This window comes from Amblyomma maculatum, chromosome 4 (genome assembly GCF_055883805.1).
Source record: "Amblyomma maculatum isolate TAMU_Amacu chromosome 4, ASM5588380v1, whole genome shotgun sequence".
Classification (NCBI taxonomy): Eukaryota; Metazoa; Arthropoda; class Arachnida; order Ixodida; family Ixodidae; genus Amblyomma; species Amblyomma maculatum.
Window position 1 is genome coordinate 71817719 of NC_139347.1, and position 19095 is coordinate 71836813.

Here is a 19095-nt window from a genome sequence, read left to right on the forward strand (position 1 = left end):
TCGCTCCGTACCCAAAGCGCGCCTGCTGCTGGCAGTTCGGAAAACGAAATCGGAGACTGCTCTCGTTCTCTTCGCTGAACCGTCGTAAGGGGGCGAAAGCTTTATTTACGACAAGAGCGCACGCTGAAAGTCGGCCGCGCTCTCAAAGGATCCCGGTTTCTTTTTTTAATGCATGGCGTAAAGTAACGCAGGAGCCATAGCGGCGCCTATTTGATGCCAGTCGAAAGACTGCGTGAATTTGGAACAAGAAAAAAAAAGGAACGGGATAACGAAATAAGAGAAGAGGAAGTAGAATTAAGAAACGCCCCGCAGGCCGTCTATACTGCCTATTCTTGTTTTTGAGCCCTGACTAACCAGAAGTTTTACAGCAGACAAGTTACTACCTTTCTAAAAGGTACCAGTATTACAAGCGCATTTTCAGTCCATAAACCACTACCTAACAACACCAATAGCTACATCTAGATTACAGGATGTCACGGCCGAGATGGGCGATATAATTTAAAGATAATTGATGACATAAAAGCAAAACCCATTTAAATAACCGTTTGATAACGATTGAAATCTCTTGCGCTGCTTTGTAGACAAAGAATAGAGCTTTTATTTATATTAAATTTAATATCTCGTGTTGATTCCAACCTGCATATCTATACTTCATCTATTTCTAATCAGAATGAGCCGCTGAGCTTCACGGCAGGAAAAATTAGAACAAATGAGAACAACGCACGCGTCTTCTGGAAGTGTAGTTCGTCTTCGTTTTTTTTACCTGCGTCACAGTTGGTGCCCTGTCCTCCTCTTTGCTGCCCTGTCCTCCTCTTTGTTGGAGGACAGGACCAGCCTTGTCCTGTCCTCCTCTTTGCTGTGTCTCGTCTTTTGGCTGGTTAAGTATGAACAGTTGGTGTCATTTTGTGGTGCGGATAGCACAACGAAAGGCTGCAAGCATATCTGATTGGCTTATCGCCGCCTGCTTCGGCGGAAGCTATGCTATACATCACAAAATGGCTCCCGTGACGTCACTTGATATTTCTTATATGTGATGCGTAGACTTCCATACACTGAGACCCCCGCCTGGCATTCTGAATGCGTATGTTGTATTGACTGAGTTATACTCAAATGAAAAATATGGAATAAATATAATCTGCTAGAATAGCCGCAGTATTTTCTGTGTACCTGTGCGATCGCCGCTGACCTACCATTGCATGCCTGACGTCATCCCTCCCTGCATTTTGTTTTTCTCTTGCCATTTCCGCAGGACTTTACTTCGGACTTCTATTTCCGGCAATCGTGGCGGGACGAGCGCCTCTCGTTCCAGAAAAGCCCCGATCTGGAAAGCATGACTGTAGGCGCTGAAGTGGCCGAGAAGATCTGGGTACCCGACACCTTCTTCGCCAATGAGAAGAGCGCCTACTTTCATGCGGCGACGACGCCCAACACTTTCCTCCGCATCGGATCGGGAGGAGAGGTCTTCCGCAGTATCCGGTGAGTAAGCACTACATCTTCGCTATTCCTCCTTTCGACTCTTTCTTCTCTCATCTCTTTTAAAGGCCCACTGTCCACCCTCCGGTCGAAAATATTTTCTTCCCCGGTGACTGTGAGACTTCGCCCCTAGAACGCAAGTCCGCAAAATGTGTTTGAAAAGAGTAACTAATAACGCAGTTACAGCCACCGCAATCACCCGATTCTGTCATGACTCTCTCCTTCCGTTCCCTCGCAAAGGTTTTTCACTCTCCTGCCCGAGGTCGTCTAGCCTCCGCAATACAAATTCCCCTTCCTCCTCCGCGTTTGGCGGGAGGTGGGGCGTGGCTCTCCGCGAGCGCGAAAAGAAAAAGACGGTCGAGGGAGCGCGCGCCGCTGGATTCAGTCTGGCCGTGGCGAGGGAAAAGCGCGCTGCGAGCGGTAGACACCCATCCTTCTCCCGTCAGTCAGCGAGACGGACCAATAGACATCGTTCGCGGTAGGTACGTCATTGCTGTGGCCCGTCGGGCCAGCGCAGGAAACGGGGAAGCTGGCTTCCCGGAGGAGAGCATGAGAGAGCTTTGAATTGTATTTTCGATGCTTTGCGGCGCGCGTGTCACTGTAGCATTTTGCACAGACTATCTCCGGTACCTGATCGAAACACTGGGCTCCTTTGCTTAAAAGGGCCTTCCCTGCACAGTGGGCCTTTAAGGCGAAAGCCTTTAATTGCTCATGCTGTCGTGGACAGAACGTATCCCGCTTGTGCGGCGGCTCTGATTGGACGAGGCGGGATGACGTCACAGAGGTCTCGACCAATCACAGAGCACCACCCCAGTATGCGCGAATGCGTGCCTTATATGGCTATAGGCCAATCAATAATCAATTAATAATTGTTTAATTAAGTATAATTGTTGACTTGTTAGATACTTTAATAATTAGCGGGAAATTAGCCTAAATTTATAATTAGTTAATAAATATATATTACCTAAACAATTAGGTAGTCATTAGCTAACTATTGAATTACTTCACTAGTAATAATTGGTACCTAATTAATTACTAATTAGTGACAGTTGTTTTGCAGAATGCGGTTCTAAGGCTTTCGCCTTTCATTACTTTAGTCGCTAAAGTCCATCAATTTTTATTCTCTCCTCGCCACCAACGAAACAAGCAGCAGAGCTTGGGGGCTATCTATCTGACGAAATAGATGCTGCTAAAATTGAGAAACCATTTGTGTGGTTGCCGGCGATAGCACGTGTGTGGATCAAAAGGACAGCCAATCATCACCCACTACGTTAGTTAGTGAACTCTGCAACCGCACAAAGCCGCTTCTTTTGACGTCACAGTTTCAGTCTTGGCAGAATTTCTCAAATGAAATATCTATATGGCTCTTCATTCCTCATTAATGTTAAGTCCATTGCGATTTACCAGCGCCTCCACGTATTCATAACTGCTTAGAATATCTTTCCTTTTATGGCGAAAAAATATAGTCCCAACGCGCGCAAGCAGCTTCTACAGAACCTCTCCCGATTTCTTTTGACGTTGCGACCTTACGCAAACGGTGAACTTACTTACATAAGATAGCAAATATTGGTGAGATTAGCAGAGCCTATGTTCTCACGAAAGCGTAATGTGGGACGTAGAGGGGCAAAGACAGAGTCAGATGTCTACGAACAACAAACATAACGCAACTTCCGGCGGAGCCTATTTTGTTACTAATCATGCTTACGCATCCTAAGAGCGAAGCAGAATAGTCGATGACAGACGAGAGCCCAATATAGAAGCAGTACGCCCATGAAGCCTGTCGCTGCATGAGGGGTGGGAAGGAGGGCAAAACAAATGACAGAGCCTGCATTAGGATCCATCAGCGCATGCATTTTGTCTGGTCCTAAATACGCCAGGTTTCTCTTACAATTCTTTCGTTTAGCATTGTGGAGCGGATATAAATCGTATTCCAAAGGAAGATATTTCACGAGCACATTCATCCTCTTAAGTATATAATGAAACAAAAAGTGAAGGCGAAGCGTATACCAGCAAAACCGACACCATTTTTTTTTTCGAAGAGCAAGCGGCTGAAGAGCATCTTCCCAACGGCAGCATTCAACAACATTCATCTTTTCCTTGCGGTGTGGTACGCCGGGTATTACCAAATTCCTCGCTCCCGACTGAAATCCTTTTATAAACTGTCTGCCTTGCTTTCTCACATAAACAAACAACACAGATTCTATTACAGCTTTATTTTGAGTGTAAATATTGTTTCCTTACATTTTCGCCAGTCGATGTTGTTTGTGCGCAGGCTGCACCAACAAATAATCGTTGCCGGTCTTAAGTGAGACTATAACGTTCAAGACAACCTTAAACAAAATCTTGTTTTATAATTTATAGCCGGCTTACGACAAAGTGAGATACCTCTAAGCCATTATCAGCCATATGCTGCGTTAGCACTTGTGGTCTCCTTTTCGAGACGGAGAATATAATTTGTCTTTCTAAAGTAACGCATCGAAAATACAGGGTTGTAAACACATCTTCGTCCAGGCCATTGTTTGTTTAGTCAACATCTCAGCGTCCTGCGATGATCAATTTCATTTCTTTGAAACTTTTGGTGAAAATGTTGGAATGTATCATTTCCGATTTAATTCCGGCTTCTATGCTTCACAATCTGAATGCAGTAGCTGCAATTGTGAATCACCGCAAGCAATGTTCAAGAAGCACGAAGTTGTGAATAGCAGGTAAGGCTAAACAGGTATGTTATAGTCACGTGAGACCATCTGTGCCATGTTTGCCTCAAACTAAGCTGAAAAACTACATAAAAGATAAATACACATAGCTCCACCACGTGCGGATTCCCGGAACTACATAACCTGAACAATTTCAGACATGAAATTATTTTAGCTCCAGTTGTCGGCGACCTGGAGTTGACGACGATGCAGAAGCGAGAGCCGACCCCCAGGCACCGATCCACGTTCCTCTGGGCAGTGAATCGTGATCATCCGGGTACCAACAAACTTTAGCGAAACGATCGAGTTCTCCGAGTTTGAAAGGCTTCCAAGCCATCCGCAATCATTACGGCATCATCCCACGAAGGCAGTCAGTTCGAAGCACGTTTGAGAATTGGGAATTAACTCCTCGCTGCGTTGCGGGATCAGCTCATAGGCGTTTCCTCCTTTAGCGAGCGTGTACACACCCGCTAGCTAAAGGAAGAAATGCTTATCAACTGAACCCGCAACGCAGGGAGGAGTTGATTCCTAATTCTCAAACGTGCGAGTGCCAGCCCTGCTTACCCTACACTCTTGTCAGGTCAGCGTTTCTTCGTGGCCGGATACCCGTTTGCATCTTTCTTCGTTTTCTTGCTGTCACCGTCACAGCTGCTTAAGCAGAGCAAGCAGAGGTAAGAAGCGTGTTGCGGTTAACGATCGTTTTGCGAGTTACTCGTCACATCTGAAGATTGCTCTTAACTACGGACAACGTGCTATGCCCATTTTACTTTCATCTATGTAGTCTCGGTTACATGACAGGTATCAATACTATGGCTTTCTGCACCAACGTATTTTGACGTCATAGGATAATTACCTTCAAAATACGAGGAAAACAGCGTGGCCGACATTACCAACTACGCTAAGAGTCTCATAATTTTTAGAGCACGACTGAGGGCGAGGATATCTAAAGGCAGACATGAGCACGAATTGTTCCTGCTCTATTCTTAAGCGAAACTTTCCAACACCAGTCACTCACTATTGCACTTGCCGTCAAATTGAAAATTACCAAGTATTTAGTTCTTCCTTTTAGTACCCGTTCATGTAGACAGGTGTATGCTTGCACCTCGTCAACATGTAAAGCTCGATACGTGCACATGATTTGCGCAATTTTATAATGAACATAATTTGGGATAAGTGGACTATATACAATATAAGTACCACATTCGCAAGTCGGCAACCCTTATTTTACTTTGCTCATTAAAAATAAAAAAGAAGTTTCTTAGTAAGGCTTATTATGAAGGTCAGCATGTGAGGTGCCGACACGCAAGGCAGGTTTTTCCACTAAAGAAAAAGTTCGACACGCTGATGAGAGCTCATTCATATTATGGAAGCATTCACTACGTGTCCGACAGCTCTAACGGGCAGGCGGCAAACTGGATTTGGACAAAACGCACCGGCTCAAAGCTTAGACAAAAGAAGCAATGACAGTAACAATCACCCCGACAACACAAGAGTGAATTATGAAGAATGTCTGCGACCATGCTTACTTCGTAGTTAGCAAGAAAGAAACAAAAATCAACAGCAAAGCGCGTTGTTCAAATGGCTTCCGAGTTGTCACTCATATGTGGCGTTGAGTGAAATACGTTAGAGGGCGACTGCTGCTCGGATGCTTTTGAGGACCCCTCGACACTTCTGAGCGCACTCTACGGCAGTGCAGGATGACGGGAAGCAAAGGTCACTCCTCATAACAGCATCGCCGATATACGGGCATTAGAAGATGCACTACTGAGGTCGAGTTTTGTTCTGTAGTCTTCGGCTGGCCTAAAAAGCTTCACAGAGTTTCTTTCAAGCCTAGGGAGCCCATTTCTGTCGTGCGCGCAGGTCACAATATGTTCACATGTATTCGATGCATCAGAGTCAGCAGAGAGCATCTGCTGTTTGGGGAGAGAGGAGGGCAGTGTAATATGCGATGCGCATCCGCTTTTAAAGGTCACCGTTACGCAGCTCTGCAATTTCAACTGCGTTGATATTCTTCGTCTTACCTTGTAGCACAGCATTTTAAAAGCAACAGATGATTTACGCTGTTAGCAGTAGGTATTAAACTGAGTAAATCACGCGCGTATTATTTATAATTTTTCAAGCAAAAACGCAGATTTCCGCTCATTCTTTCTGCTTCGGTGTTGTAGCGACCTTCTTTGCTGCCATAAAATCTCGCATGACTATAGGAGAGAGCATACAGCAGTTACTTTATCGCCTTGAAACGCCACGCGAGTCTGGTGTCCAGGTGTCTGAAGTTCGCATGCTTTGGTGACTTGTGACGCTTAATTCTCTGGCTTCAGATGCTTGACGAAGACGGAATGAATATTCATGCAGCAAACTGCTGCCTCTTCCCGCAACGCGACACGATGCAACAACTACAGGGCAGAGAGAGGTTTGCTAGCACTTCAAGAAATAATAAACTAAACGCGCGAAAAAGCTGCTATATCTTCCAGCAATGGCACACAATGCAACAAGTATATGACAGAGGAGGATTATTTTGCACCTACAAAAATCACGAACGCGTGAAAAGATCAACAAATAAGTATACTATCGGCGCATTTTTCTTTGGTTGGGCTGTATAGCATCACGGATAGATAGATGAATGTTTTGGGACGACCCACATTTGCTAGGAAAATAATAAAATACTGTTCTTCACTTACTGGACTACATCACTGAGCAAAAACTGGCATACGCCGAGTTCGTTTATATGAGCACCGAAATCATTGCCTCCAGACGATCGACTATGCATCAATGTGAAGTTATTAAGTCGCAACTTTATCGCCTCTTTTGACAGCAAACAATTAGGAGTATCGTCCTTATTGAAATTTGAGCCCAAACTAATAATAACGGGTGTGGAAAATTGAAGCAGAATGAGGAAACCTGTAAACAGGTCGGCGCACTTACCTCGCATTTCGTTTGGTATAAAAAACGTCCACACACAGTGAAAAAATAAAATAATGCATAAGTCATTAAAAGGTACCTTGTCCCTGCACGCATCGTGGTAGACTCGCGGTGTGCGTAGTGTAGAACAGTAGTGCATCGGTATTTAACATTTCAGACGAGCTGCAGCTTTATTCACCCAACGCTGGGCAGTGGTTTTCTAGACCAAGCTAACATGTAGGGCCTCGCTCTAGAAGTGATAAGGAATTGAACTGCGTGTCTCGAGTATTATCTTCTCTCTCGCTTTCTTGGTTATTCACCCTGTGTCATAGTCTTACCTAGAGAACATTGTTCAGTATTCTTATTTTTTCAAACAGGACATATTGCCTTAGTCACAAACCATAAAAGAAAGATAATTTTTTTTTGTTTTGCTTTTCCCTTTGTATTGAATGTGATGAAGGCTTACTGGAGCATAGCTTCAGTTGTGAAATCTGTCACTTTTGCACCAGTACTGTTTCTGTAAGGGAATATTTTTTTTTAATTAGCCGCCAGTCTAAGCTTGACAGTAAATGAAAGAGAGAAAAAAAAAACTTTATATGCATGCGCTTCTAAGAAACGTGGGGAGGCGGGGCTGTAAACATTCTCAGCTAAAAAGAAATATCCCGTTTCAGAAGCAGAAAGTACAGGAAATGGGTGTACTGCATAACCGATTCTAATGGGGTATTAATTTCCTGCAGTCACCTTCGAACCTTTTGGTTGTAGGACAGTGGTTCTCACTGCTACTTCGTAATGATTTCACGCGCGCTATTTCCTCAAAAAATTCATGAAAAAAAATCGCGCAAATGCTCGTGCGATGATCAGCCCCGACCCAACCGTGCTGTCTTTCTTTCGTGGGCAAGTTAGCAAAATCACTGCTTCATAGTTTGATAAATTACTATAATCAATTAACGTACAACAGCTGTGACCCTATAAAGGTATATGTCATCTGTTTAGACTTAACAATCAGTTTCATTTCGAGCATTAGGTCATGCTCTTTTATATATCGTATGTCTACGGTCACCTCTGCGCTAAGTCGTGGCCATTTTCTTTCATATTGGTTGCCTCGTATAATGACGCGCTGCTATTTTAATGACGATCGATAGCAGTTGCTTCTTGGAGGTCAGATGCAACAACTACGGGTTTCCGGCTGAATCATGGTATGTATAAAAATGCATATTGGGGACACCAGGTGGCAATATTGAAGAAAAACCAAAATGAACTCTATGTGACCTTAGACCAAGCGGTATTGCAACAAAAAATCACCGAAAACATAAGTAATTCATTTGAGCACGAAGAAACAAAGAAACGCTTTTTTGAATGAGCACCAATATGGTCCGCCTACTTTTCAATAAATAAAAAACAAAACATGCACCTCTAATATAATTTAAAAAAAAAAAAAAAAAAGTCCATTGATTTTCCTAAACAGATCAGAGAAGTGACCAAAATATGAATTTTAGCCTTAAGCACGGAAGTTTCCGCTTTCAGTTCGGAACGTAATTATTTGCAACGTCTATATATCGATTTATATTGATCTACAACGTGCTTTGAATTCTTTATTGTTGAGCGAAAAATTAATATTGAATATTGACCAGTAAATAAGTGTCGTTAAGTATTTGGATAATGTTATATCAATATAGAGTAGTTAATACGAAGATTGCATGTTAAATTAAACATAATACTAAAATTTCTATTTACCAAATTACATTCATTGGGTCGTAAATATAATTTTCTGCTTGCGTACTAGCAGACAAAAGTGGTGCTTCCTGTAAACTGCACATCAAAAACCAGCTATGGCACCATCACGCTTGTTTGTCCAAAAATGAGCAGTTCCGATAAACGCCGCAAGGGGAGTGGTAGTCATCCGACTCTGGCGTTCTTCGATCAATCAGTGTCCGTGATTTTCAGGCGAGTTTCGCAACTACCATTTTATATGAACAAAGAATTCCCTTCTTTAGCAGGCCGTCGCCTGACCACGTCGCGCCTCACGCCATTTCAAAGTCGGGCCGGCGCTGCTTTTCCGTCTGCGGGAATGGCGTGAAATCATTTAATATTTAGAAGGCGCTTCAGAATCGTCTCGCATCAGCGTTCTTTTGTTCGCCTCGTGCCGGGCATACGGTTCCTCCAGCGGCCCGGATTCGTGAGCGCCGGCAGCTGGAAATCTTGTTACAGGCGTAACAAGATACGATATTTCCCCTCTGCCTGGCAAGGATGGTCGAGCCATATGGACAGTACCTCGTATCGGCGGGCTCTTGCCGCTTTTTAGCCTCTGCTCCTTTCTCAGTCTCCGGAAGGCGTCTGAGAATGCCAAACAAGATGAGAACAGCACTTTTTCACAATTGTACTGTCTCCATCCGCCGTTCCCAGATATACAGTTCCTCTTTCAGCTTTAGATTTGAAATTTTTGTGTTATCTCGGTTTTTTATCAAGTCTCTTTAAAGAAATCTTGTCTGACAAAATAAAAAGAAGAAGAAAATATGTTTGGACCCCGTCATCATATTCTTTATGAAAACTTGATTCCAGTCTCTTGACGGGCCGTTTTACTAGAGCCGTCTTATCAACCCATCAGCAGCTACAGATTTTAAAGCACACGCTGCAATTTTCCAACACTGACTTTCTAGCCCCTTCCCACATATATTTTCTTTTTAAATCACAGAATTTCACGAAGCCCGCTTCTTTAGGACAAATACAGCGGGTGACATTGGATACGCTCAGCAAAGCAGAGACGTCAGTCCCAGAAATATCAGGGGTTACGCTCCCTGTGCTATATTTAGTTCCTTCGTTCGTTTCATCAGGGGATGAGAAGGGAGAATAAATTGATTTCTTACCGTCGTACAGTTTCCACGTTGGTGTCACCGGGGCATTTCTACCCCGTGCTGTCGGAATCTCCTAATAAGATAGAGTAGAAGGCCGGCACGTCAAGGCCGTGCTTTTTAGCCACCTGATGTCTCTTTCTTTGCTCCGTGTCTTTTTTTTATCTTTGGGAACTTCTTTCCCTAGATCGAAACATGACGCGCTCTTTGAATTTGACTTCACATAAACGACACGTGATTCCGTTCTCTAAACGGTAGGGTCTAAGGTGCCTCGTAGGGTGTAACTCTAGTATGGATGGATGGATGGAATACAGGAACGTCTCCTTTGAAACGGGGTGGTAGCAGTTGCTATCATGCTCATCTTTCTCCCTATATCTTAATAATTGTTTTAATAATAAAAGTAAGGTCCTCTGAGCAGCGTCACCTGGCGACAAATAGCGGAAATATTGTCAAAACGGATAACAGCGTGTTTCAAGCCCACCGTTTCCGTCGCTTCAGTGCGGCAATCAATCGTGGGGAACATACTTTAATTGATTGTAAATGACTGTTTATCAGAACCTGTCTCCATCAAGCCCTCTGTTAATTAAGCATGCCCACTGCCCCCGTTCTTGTTCGCTCTATACTTGGAGCCGCTTTGCATAAGTGTCATAAACAGCAGAGCAGTTAGTGGTTTTCATATTATGGGTCACGAACTGAAGGCTTTAGCTTATGCATATGACCTCGCATTTTCTTGCGCTGACACACCAAGCATTGATGAGGTTATTCGTTTAACTGAGGGCTTCGGTTCACTGCCAGGTGCTCGAATCAACCGATCTAACAGTTGCGGTCTCTGGTTTGGAATGTAGGGATCGATGCCTGCTGAATATGCTAGTGTGGCATGGACATCTAGGCCACCCAAGTACCCTGGAGTCTCTTTGAGTGCCTATAAGAACAGTGCGCCTTACAAGAAGGACCGTGTGCCGACTGTTCAACGCTAAGCTCAAACTTTCCTCCCTAATGGTCTCTCTATTTTTGGCAGGGTGACCGCCTGTAATTTGTTTCTAGACACTAAAATGTATTATGTACTGCAAATTATTCACTGCGCAAGACTTTATACCCATCGTTTCAGCAGAGTGTTCGCTAATTTTGTGTGGAATTCATCTTTTGAATCAATGAGACTTGATAACCTTTTCCGAACTGTAAGCGTCCAGCAGATAGTTCCGCGTTTCATATTTTTTCCTGACGCTTCCCATCCGATAGTACGTACATTTCTGTAAGTCAATCTAGTTCATGTCTTGCCAATCTTATAGTGTCTTCTAATGTTTCTGATCGTCAGTGCTTATGAGGTGTAAGTCATGAGGTGTATTTATCTCTTCGATTTCTACTTATTTATTTCTCCCCAGAGTTACTGTTTTCTGTATCGCGTTTGTACAAATATTAAATTATATGCTCTTTCCTCCACCCATGTACCGTTCTGTGTACTTTGGTGTACCGGGAGATGATGTACTCAAAAGAGTGCGGAAAATGTGGCTCTCGCCATGTGTGAAGACTTTACACACTGAGACTGTGCCTGTTAAAACACTGTTAGGGAAAAAGGGCATTTTCGTATCTAAAGTAAATCGCCGCCTTTTTGACGCTTCGGAAATCATTGACCACTGCTTGATTTTAAAGATGCAATATTATTCTGAAATATTTTGCGACGGACATTGAAAAAAAGACTTGATTTGACGTGGCATTCACTACAATATCTCACTACATTTCCATTTGTTGATCAGCCTTTAGACATATTCTTTCTAATTCGGTTATACAGCGATTTGAAAACACGCATGATGGACAGAAATTGTGAATCAGACTCCTTCTGTAGGATGATTGTCCATTTAAGGGAGTTATATGCACATGCTGACTTTGAACCGGAGTGGCACTCACTCTTAGTGATGTGCTCTACATTGCCTCTTGTTTTATTAGATATCGTGTTGATTAGATGCTCTTTCCTAAATAATTTCTACATAGTACATGTACATGGGCCGTTCTTTCAGTGTAATAAATACCACTTTAAAGATGAAAACCTTCCGTGGCGCAATGTATTCACATTGCTAATCTCAGCACTAAAACATGCGTTCGAATCCTATCACTGCTTTTTTTTTCTGAATTGTTTTTCATTTTTTATTCACAACGTTAAAATCAGATGCTAACATCTTTTTTGGGGTCTGTGCTTTTTTAGGCTGCATTATGGGATGTTTTTATATCTTAATAGCCGTACAATCGACCGTGAACAGAACCAGGAGGGGACGACACGGCAACGGCCACACTATCCAATTACCTTCGCCGTAATTGTTTCCTGCCTTCAGTGAGTTTGTGTTACCTTCAGGTTACGTTCAGGGACACCTCTCCACAACAATTGCTGTTTACATCGCCGAGAAACAACCAGTGAGGAGAAAGAAGTTGCGGTACCTTACCGTTGAGAAAACGGAATTACGCACAAACGACAAGGCTATATAGGCGGCCAGCAATGCAGAGTTCTTGTTCTTACTTAAGATGCACGAAGGTTGCTGGCTAACTTCATGTGATAGAACTTCTTCAGATACCAAAGCGCTCTAGCTGGCGATCTTTAATAGGACGAATAAGAGATCTTAACCGCTCGAGAAATCTGGAATATGAAAAGTATAAACAAACATTTTCTACTAACTACGCAACAGTTCGGCCGCTGTCTTAAAATACCTGGATTGTAGTGGACCTCTTTTAGCTCAGAAATATATTGTAGCCGTCTACTGAACCTTCATCTGGATAATAAAAATTTCAAAGAAAGCTGAATAGGCTGCAGAGTTCGATGTGATTGCGGGAATTGAACCGGTCACATGCGCTGTCAAATCCCCAGTCTTTCGTGCTAGCGATAAAAACGGTGTCTTATATGTCAATTAAAGCAACATGAGTTTTCAGACTTTTCCGCGGTGCCTCAAGCCAGTACAGGAGGTGCTTCCTACATCATATGTGGTGGCGGTACATTTTTGATGCAACAGCGTTTGTTGTAACGGAACACAACGTCCCCGTTAACCAAGTCATCAGGTCGTAGCTTGGAGGCATCGAAAACGCACTGAAGGACATGGTCAAAGACAGAAGAAGTCTAATATCTAAACGTCAATGACGCCATTCCCTAGCTTCTTCATACATTCTGGGTGCTTTGAAGGCAATAACGAAATGTGATCGGTGAATGCGTCACCATCTTAAAAGCTAGCACAAAAATACTTGGCCTACTTTTTTGTATGCTTAACCTACGAGCATTGTGCATCCTAATCCTTGAATATTGTCGAATTGTAAAAAAGAAAAAAACCATTTCAGCTTTCTTTTGAGCACGACTCACGGATAGCAGTTACTCAATTCACTGAAATGTTAAACTAAAGGTTGGTTCATCTTCTTGACGCAAGCAAAGTACTCAGCTCGTTAAGTGGCCCTGCATTTTGTTCACTAGGCGTATTAAAAAGTTGGGAAAAGAAGAATGCAAGCTTACTCATGAAAGTATCTGGCCTTTGGCCTGTGCGGTATAGAAACCGCCTTTACAGGCAGCGGAAGTGTCCGACTGGCTTTTGAATATCAGCCTATATTTTCTAAACACCAACGGAGCTATTAGCTGTCATTACTTGTTTTTGTCGGCTGTCCTAAGCTTTCCACGTTGTCCAGACGGAACCAGCAACAGCCCAACACTACGTCGCTCTAAATTATTCTGTCGTATTGAAGTTTCTATGCGCGAGAAAGGTATATGAAATCTACTTTATACTTTGTGTACTATGAGCATATTTTGAATAAATACTTAAAAACACTAAAATCTTCCTAGGAAATCTGATATTCTTAATCGTATTAAATATAGATGTTTAGGCTGCTCAACACAATAGACAATGAAAATCACGCCCTAATCATCGAGGGTATCCTGTTAGCATCAGATTGCTAGAGAAAACAAAGAGCGGTTTCATTTATTTTCCCCTACACACGTTTGTGCGCAGCTGATGATGGCATGTCATACCAAGAATAACAATTCAGGCATGGCTATAACCTCTTTGGAAATGTTAACTCTTAAAGCTGCTCCTAACAACGCTTTCTAATGGTCAATGGGTCTTTGATACAGACCTAGAGGAGGATGAATATATATATTTGATTGGTATTGCTTTGGTGCTGTTTCCTTTACTTTGCCGCTGCATTTTTGCCCTCGAAGGCGTTAATGCGGTTCACCTAAACGGTTTATGCTTCATTTCTGCATACGCCGCAAAAACCTGGCCGACAAACTGTTTTTCGAGCCAGGCGTGCACGCTACCTTCAACAAACGAAAACTACCGCTCAACCTTCCCAACTGAAGAAGGCTCATAAAATAAAGATAAAAGCAGACTTTGGGTAGCTGGTAATTGTTGAAGCTAAAGGTGGCTCGTTAAGGCCATGAGAAACTTTTGTTCAGCTGAATGTATTAAGAATGATTTCGCCAGCTTATTTATAAATGATTAATCCCTTTCGATATCTTTAAGGGAAAGAGGTTGAGAAATCTTTTCGCGCTACATTTTTTTTTTTTAATTAGCTTCGTAGGCAGCGGCTTACCTTTACTTATTCCCTGACTAATCACCGAGTCGACTCAATCGATCCACACTGGGCAAAAAAAAAAAAAAAAATGATTTATTCAAAAACCTCAAAAAAAAAAAGTTAGTAGTTTACTAAGCGGGCACCAGGGGAGCGGTGCCACGTTGTAGCTTCAGCTCTGTTGGTTGCCGCAAATAACTGAAAATCTGGATACGAAGTTCAATAGCAATAACAAGTAGAATTATTCCCCTATAGTTTCTCTGTTTTATCATACCTGTAACATTGAACAAGTTAAAACACTATGTTCATTTATATGGCTGCATACTAAATGCAGCCCTCTTTTTTTATTTGCGATTCATGCCAGCGGGTGCACTTAATGTCTTCTTTAGTACATCCCAGATAAATCTGTGAATCCAGGATCATCCTTACAGGCATGAATAGGCTTCCGTTTACGAAGCTCACTTCATACAATAAATAAATGATGCATGCAACGCCCGGGTTGCAGAGCATTGAGCACTAAGAGTCATTAGTGAGTCAAATACAAAATCAGCGAGGTTAACCAAGGCCCCAACCAATATGACATTCAAAAGTTTTTTCGTAGTTTCTTCGAACTGTCTGAAATGGCTCAATATTCTTCTGCACAAAAGTCTCACCTGCATAGCTTCGTCTTACTTTTGTGCATTTTCGCTTCATGCGCTTTTGCACCAGAAGTGCGTGATGTAACATCAAAACTTTCCTTTTGACAGTCATGCTGGATGGATGTACCTCGCAAATCACGCGGAAGCTAAAACGAAATACGCACCTTCGGTCAGGCAGGCAATCATCCACTTGATGAAGTGGGTTTGCGGGCACAATCTTTCTAAAATATAAAAAAAAAACACGGGATTTTTCTACCTCTAAATATTTTTCTTATCAGGACGGCTGTGGGAAGATAGAGAGGTATCGCCTCCATGAAGTTTCTATAACGGCTTTTTTTTTTATTATCTAAAGCTCTGGCAACTTAGTCTGCATACCTACCATGAAGCAATGCCGCGTCTGAGAAAGGGATGTGTTCGGTATTCGACCAGTAACAAGAAATTTCCCCAGAATCTCGTACCCCTTTTCATCCCATTTGTCACTAATATGAAAGATCACGTACATAGCGTACATCACGTCGCTACTAAGACTAATACATCTTCTTCGCTGCCAGTGAACATTTGCGCGGCCCAGTAACAAGAAAGAGCTCTTTCAGGGAATAACTTGCCCCGAAACTATGACCAATGAGCTCGCAATCAAAATTGAATGTGTTTTTTGGAAATTTTTTGCTTCAGCCCTATATTTTTATGGAAGCTCGTGGGATAGTATTTTAGTGAGCTGTCCGTTAGCAATCTGGAATAGATCAGTTTTTAAGATAATTCCCTCGGACCGACGGCGGTATATATAGAGCTCAAAGCTCAAACCACAACGAATTTCTCTGCAACTGCCTAGTTCGCGCGGAAGCTCTGCAGCTTTGCTCTACTGCACTGGGTGCTCCTAAACTTTAATAACTTCGTTATTTAGAGTTCAGCTTTATAATTTCTCATGAGCATCAAACTCATCTTATGCAATCCAAGTGAAGTGCACTACGATATTACAACATTTCGGAACTGCTCAATTCAAAATCTTCGCCAGTTAAGGAGCGTCTCGGTCGATGCGTCTCCGCCTTCCTGTAACGTCTTTCTGCAATCATGACGTCAGAAATGTACACATATCCCCCCCGCCCCACACACACATACACACATTTCCTTAGTTCCGTTCGTTCTTTCCAAGGAGAAGTTGGACGTATTCAGCGTCGAGGAAAAGGAAGAAGGAAGATTTAACTGACGTACCAAACGACGTAGCTTTGGTACCCAATTCAAACATGTGAGCGCATTTAAAAAAAAAAAAAAGAAGTTCAGAAAAATTGGAGGTATAAAGAAGTGGGGATTAAAAATAAAAGACACAAGAACCGGCATTTTTCCAAATAAGGAGGAATAAGACAAGCAAGGTATCCAGCACGGGACGGGAATTCACGAGCGAGGAGAAAGAAAAAGTGGAAATGAAAGGAGAAAGAAATGGCCCAGGGAAACCAGCATTTCAGACGACACGGATGCCTATCGGAGAAACGTCACCACGCCAAGCGGCACCCGTGGTGTGGGCGCAGTGCCGCTCGATGTTTCTCCGCGGAAAGACCTTGGACTGGCGCCGCTGCTGCACTAGAAGAAAAGCCTGCTGCTTCTACAGCGTCATGCCCTCCGCGTCCCCAGTTCCCTCCAGACCTCCTTTTTTTCCGCTTGCTCCGCCGCCACCCTCGGACAGCCCGATTTCTTGGCTGGCTTCCAGACGAAAACTTAGCCAATCCGAGAGCAGTGCAGTTTTTCGCGGTGAGTTGAACCGGAAGGAACTGTTCCCCTGGATTCTTCACCCCCTCCTGACAAATGTGAACGGCCGTTTTGCCAACCTTGCGCGGATCTGCCATCTCTCTCTCTCTACCCCCTCCCCCCCACTCTTTTTTTTCTTTCTCTCTCTCTCTCTCTCTCTCTCTCTCCGTTCTCGACTTACATACGCGCCATCCCTTTTTCGAAATGCCGCCGCTTGCCCTTTACCCGCCAGATCCCTCCTCCCAGCTGCATTTTTTTCTCCTCTCCTTTCAACATCTCCGTGTGCGTCCGAAGCAAACAGTTTCTTTGCTTCTCGGTCTCACAAACCAACGCATGCGGGTGTGCCCAAACGCACGCACACAAAAATGCCTGTAAGCAGGAAAGCAAAAATGGTTTTGCTGAAAGGGTCCAATTTTATGAGATTTTTCCGAGCCTCCTTACTAAGGGTACGTGTCGTTTCGGGGGCGCTTTTAACCTTTCCATATTTTTCTTTGTCTTCCTATTCTTTAGGCGACAGATTGTTTTAGATGCGGGAAGCCAAGTGATGGATAAAACTGGCGCACATAAATCTAGCCAGGCATTTGTGCAAACGTTCATCCTTCCTCGGCGCTCATTTTTTTTTTCTCTCTCTCTATTTTTATTTCTTGTTTTGACCCGCTTGTGGCTCGTCTCCATTTTAGGCTGGCTCCTTCGGGAGAATGGTTTGGTCGTTGCACTCGTCCGTAAAGCCATTGTCGTTCTCATTCCCGGCTTGCTGGCCCGCCGCCTTTCCACAACGTGTTGGTATAGGCGGCAACGGTCTGTTTTGCAGACAGCCGTCAGGGAAAAACACACGATAGTAGAAATACACCCCCCCCCCCCCCCAAACCAAGAAAAAAAAAAACAAAAAACTCTTGGCAAAGCTATCGCTGAGAATATATCGCTTGGCGTTATTTCTTCACATCCAAAGTATTAAAGCCAAAGATATTGTTTGGACACGGAAAACACAGGACAGGTACCTTGAAGGAGAAATTCACGAGGACTTTGAAGTGAGTCAAAGCATCCCTTTTCTGAACCATAAACTTCCCTCAAAATGCATACCAAGCTGTTTCTTATGAGCTTTATTGAACAAATTCTTTCCACACATCTTCCATTCACCAGGATAATTATTTTTTTTTTGTACTGCATATTAATAAAGCAGGAGCACATGACGTTTCGCATCGTGTTTTAGCCTGATCGGCGGGAAGTTACAATTATTTTCAGTGAACACTCATAATAAACATTTCTGGTCAGTTTATACCCTTCAGGTAGCATTTCTCGTAATTAGCTATGGAGCGTCTAGGTCCTACTTTTTAGCGAGTATTACCGTTGGTAAACCACTTTCCTCACAAGCTCATGACTATCTGTAGGGATAAACATGTAATTCCATCTCAACGTATTCATAATTCATGTATACAGTAACCTTGCTTCCATTCTGCCTCACAGTTTATGCAGATTTCAACGTCTCCAATTTTAACCGATGAAGCTGTGTAAAACTACGCGCTGGACAGCTCTCATCTTTACGTAAAACCTCTAACCATGATCAGCGGAGTTAGCATCAAGCCTGCAGACTGCATTAGCTACTTCTGTAACCGCAATGATTAAATTTTCAGCCTAGTTAAGTTACAACACGTCGCTAAGGTAAAGCCGTGTCGATATATACTAAACGATAAATTGACCAACGTTTGCTTCTTCAAGGCAGGCCCTAACCGTCTCCCGTGCCCACGCACACATACACAAATGCTCAAATAGAGAAAGTTCACGTCAACTGCTTCTTTCGACATACATTGGGCTGAATGCGGGTTTGGTCTGCTATGTAGAGAACAAAAACTGAGCGATTACAGATCTAGGTCACCCCTTCTTGCAGCTCTTGCGCACCAAAACCTAAAGATCACACTACAAGCTCAGCCATCGAAGTACTGCATATTGAGACGCACAGTCGGTCCTGTACATTATCTTCCCCACATCCATCCCCAGTCTCGAGTTCCTTTTTTACACTTTCATTTTAGAAAGGAATCCTCACCCACTTTAGGGCCGACACCACCTCCGCTCTCGACAGTTGCCTGTCCAGAGTCCGGGCCTAGAAATTGTATCGTGCTTAAAAACAATAAAGACGACGTGCGCGAGTTGGAGAATAGAAATATCGTTGGAGCGGGGACACGGCGACTAGGGGAAGAACGAACGATAGAACGCAGGAATTGAAAGTATTAATGCGGGTTTCGCGTGACGCCGCACCGATGAGGTCCTGGC

General features: G+C 43.3%; 1 protein-coding gene across 3 annotated transcripts in view; it reads left to right on the top strand.

Annotated features, from left to right (window-relative positions):
• The window catches only part of Rdl (Resistant to dieldrin), a 228489-nt gene that overhangs the window by 104264 nt on the left and 105130 nt on the right, over positions 1 to 19095 (top strand). For all 3 annotated transcript variants that reach the window (XM_084601925.1, XM_084601926.1, XM_084601924.1), the window contains exon 4: positions 1250 to 1476. In XM_084601925.1, the coding sequence (XP_084458051.1) occupies positions 1250 to 1476 (227 nt within the window). The remainder of the gene's footprint in view (positions 1 to 1249; positions 1477 to 19095) is intronic.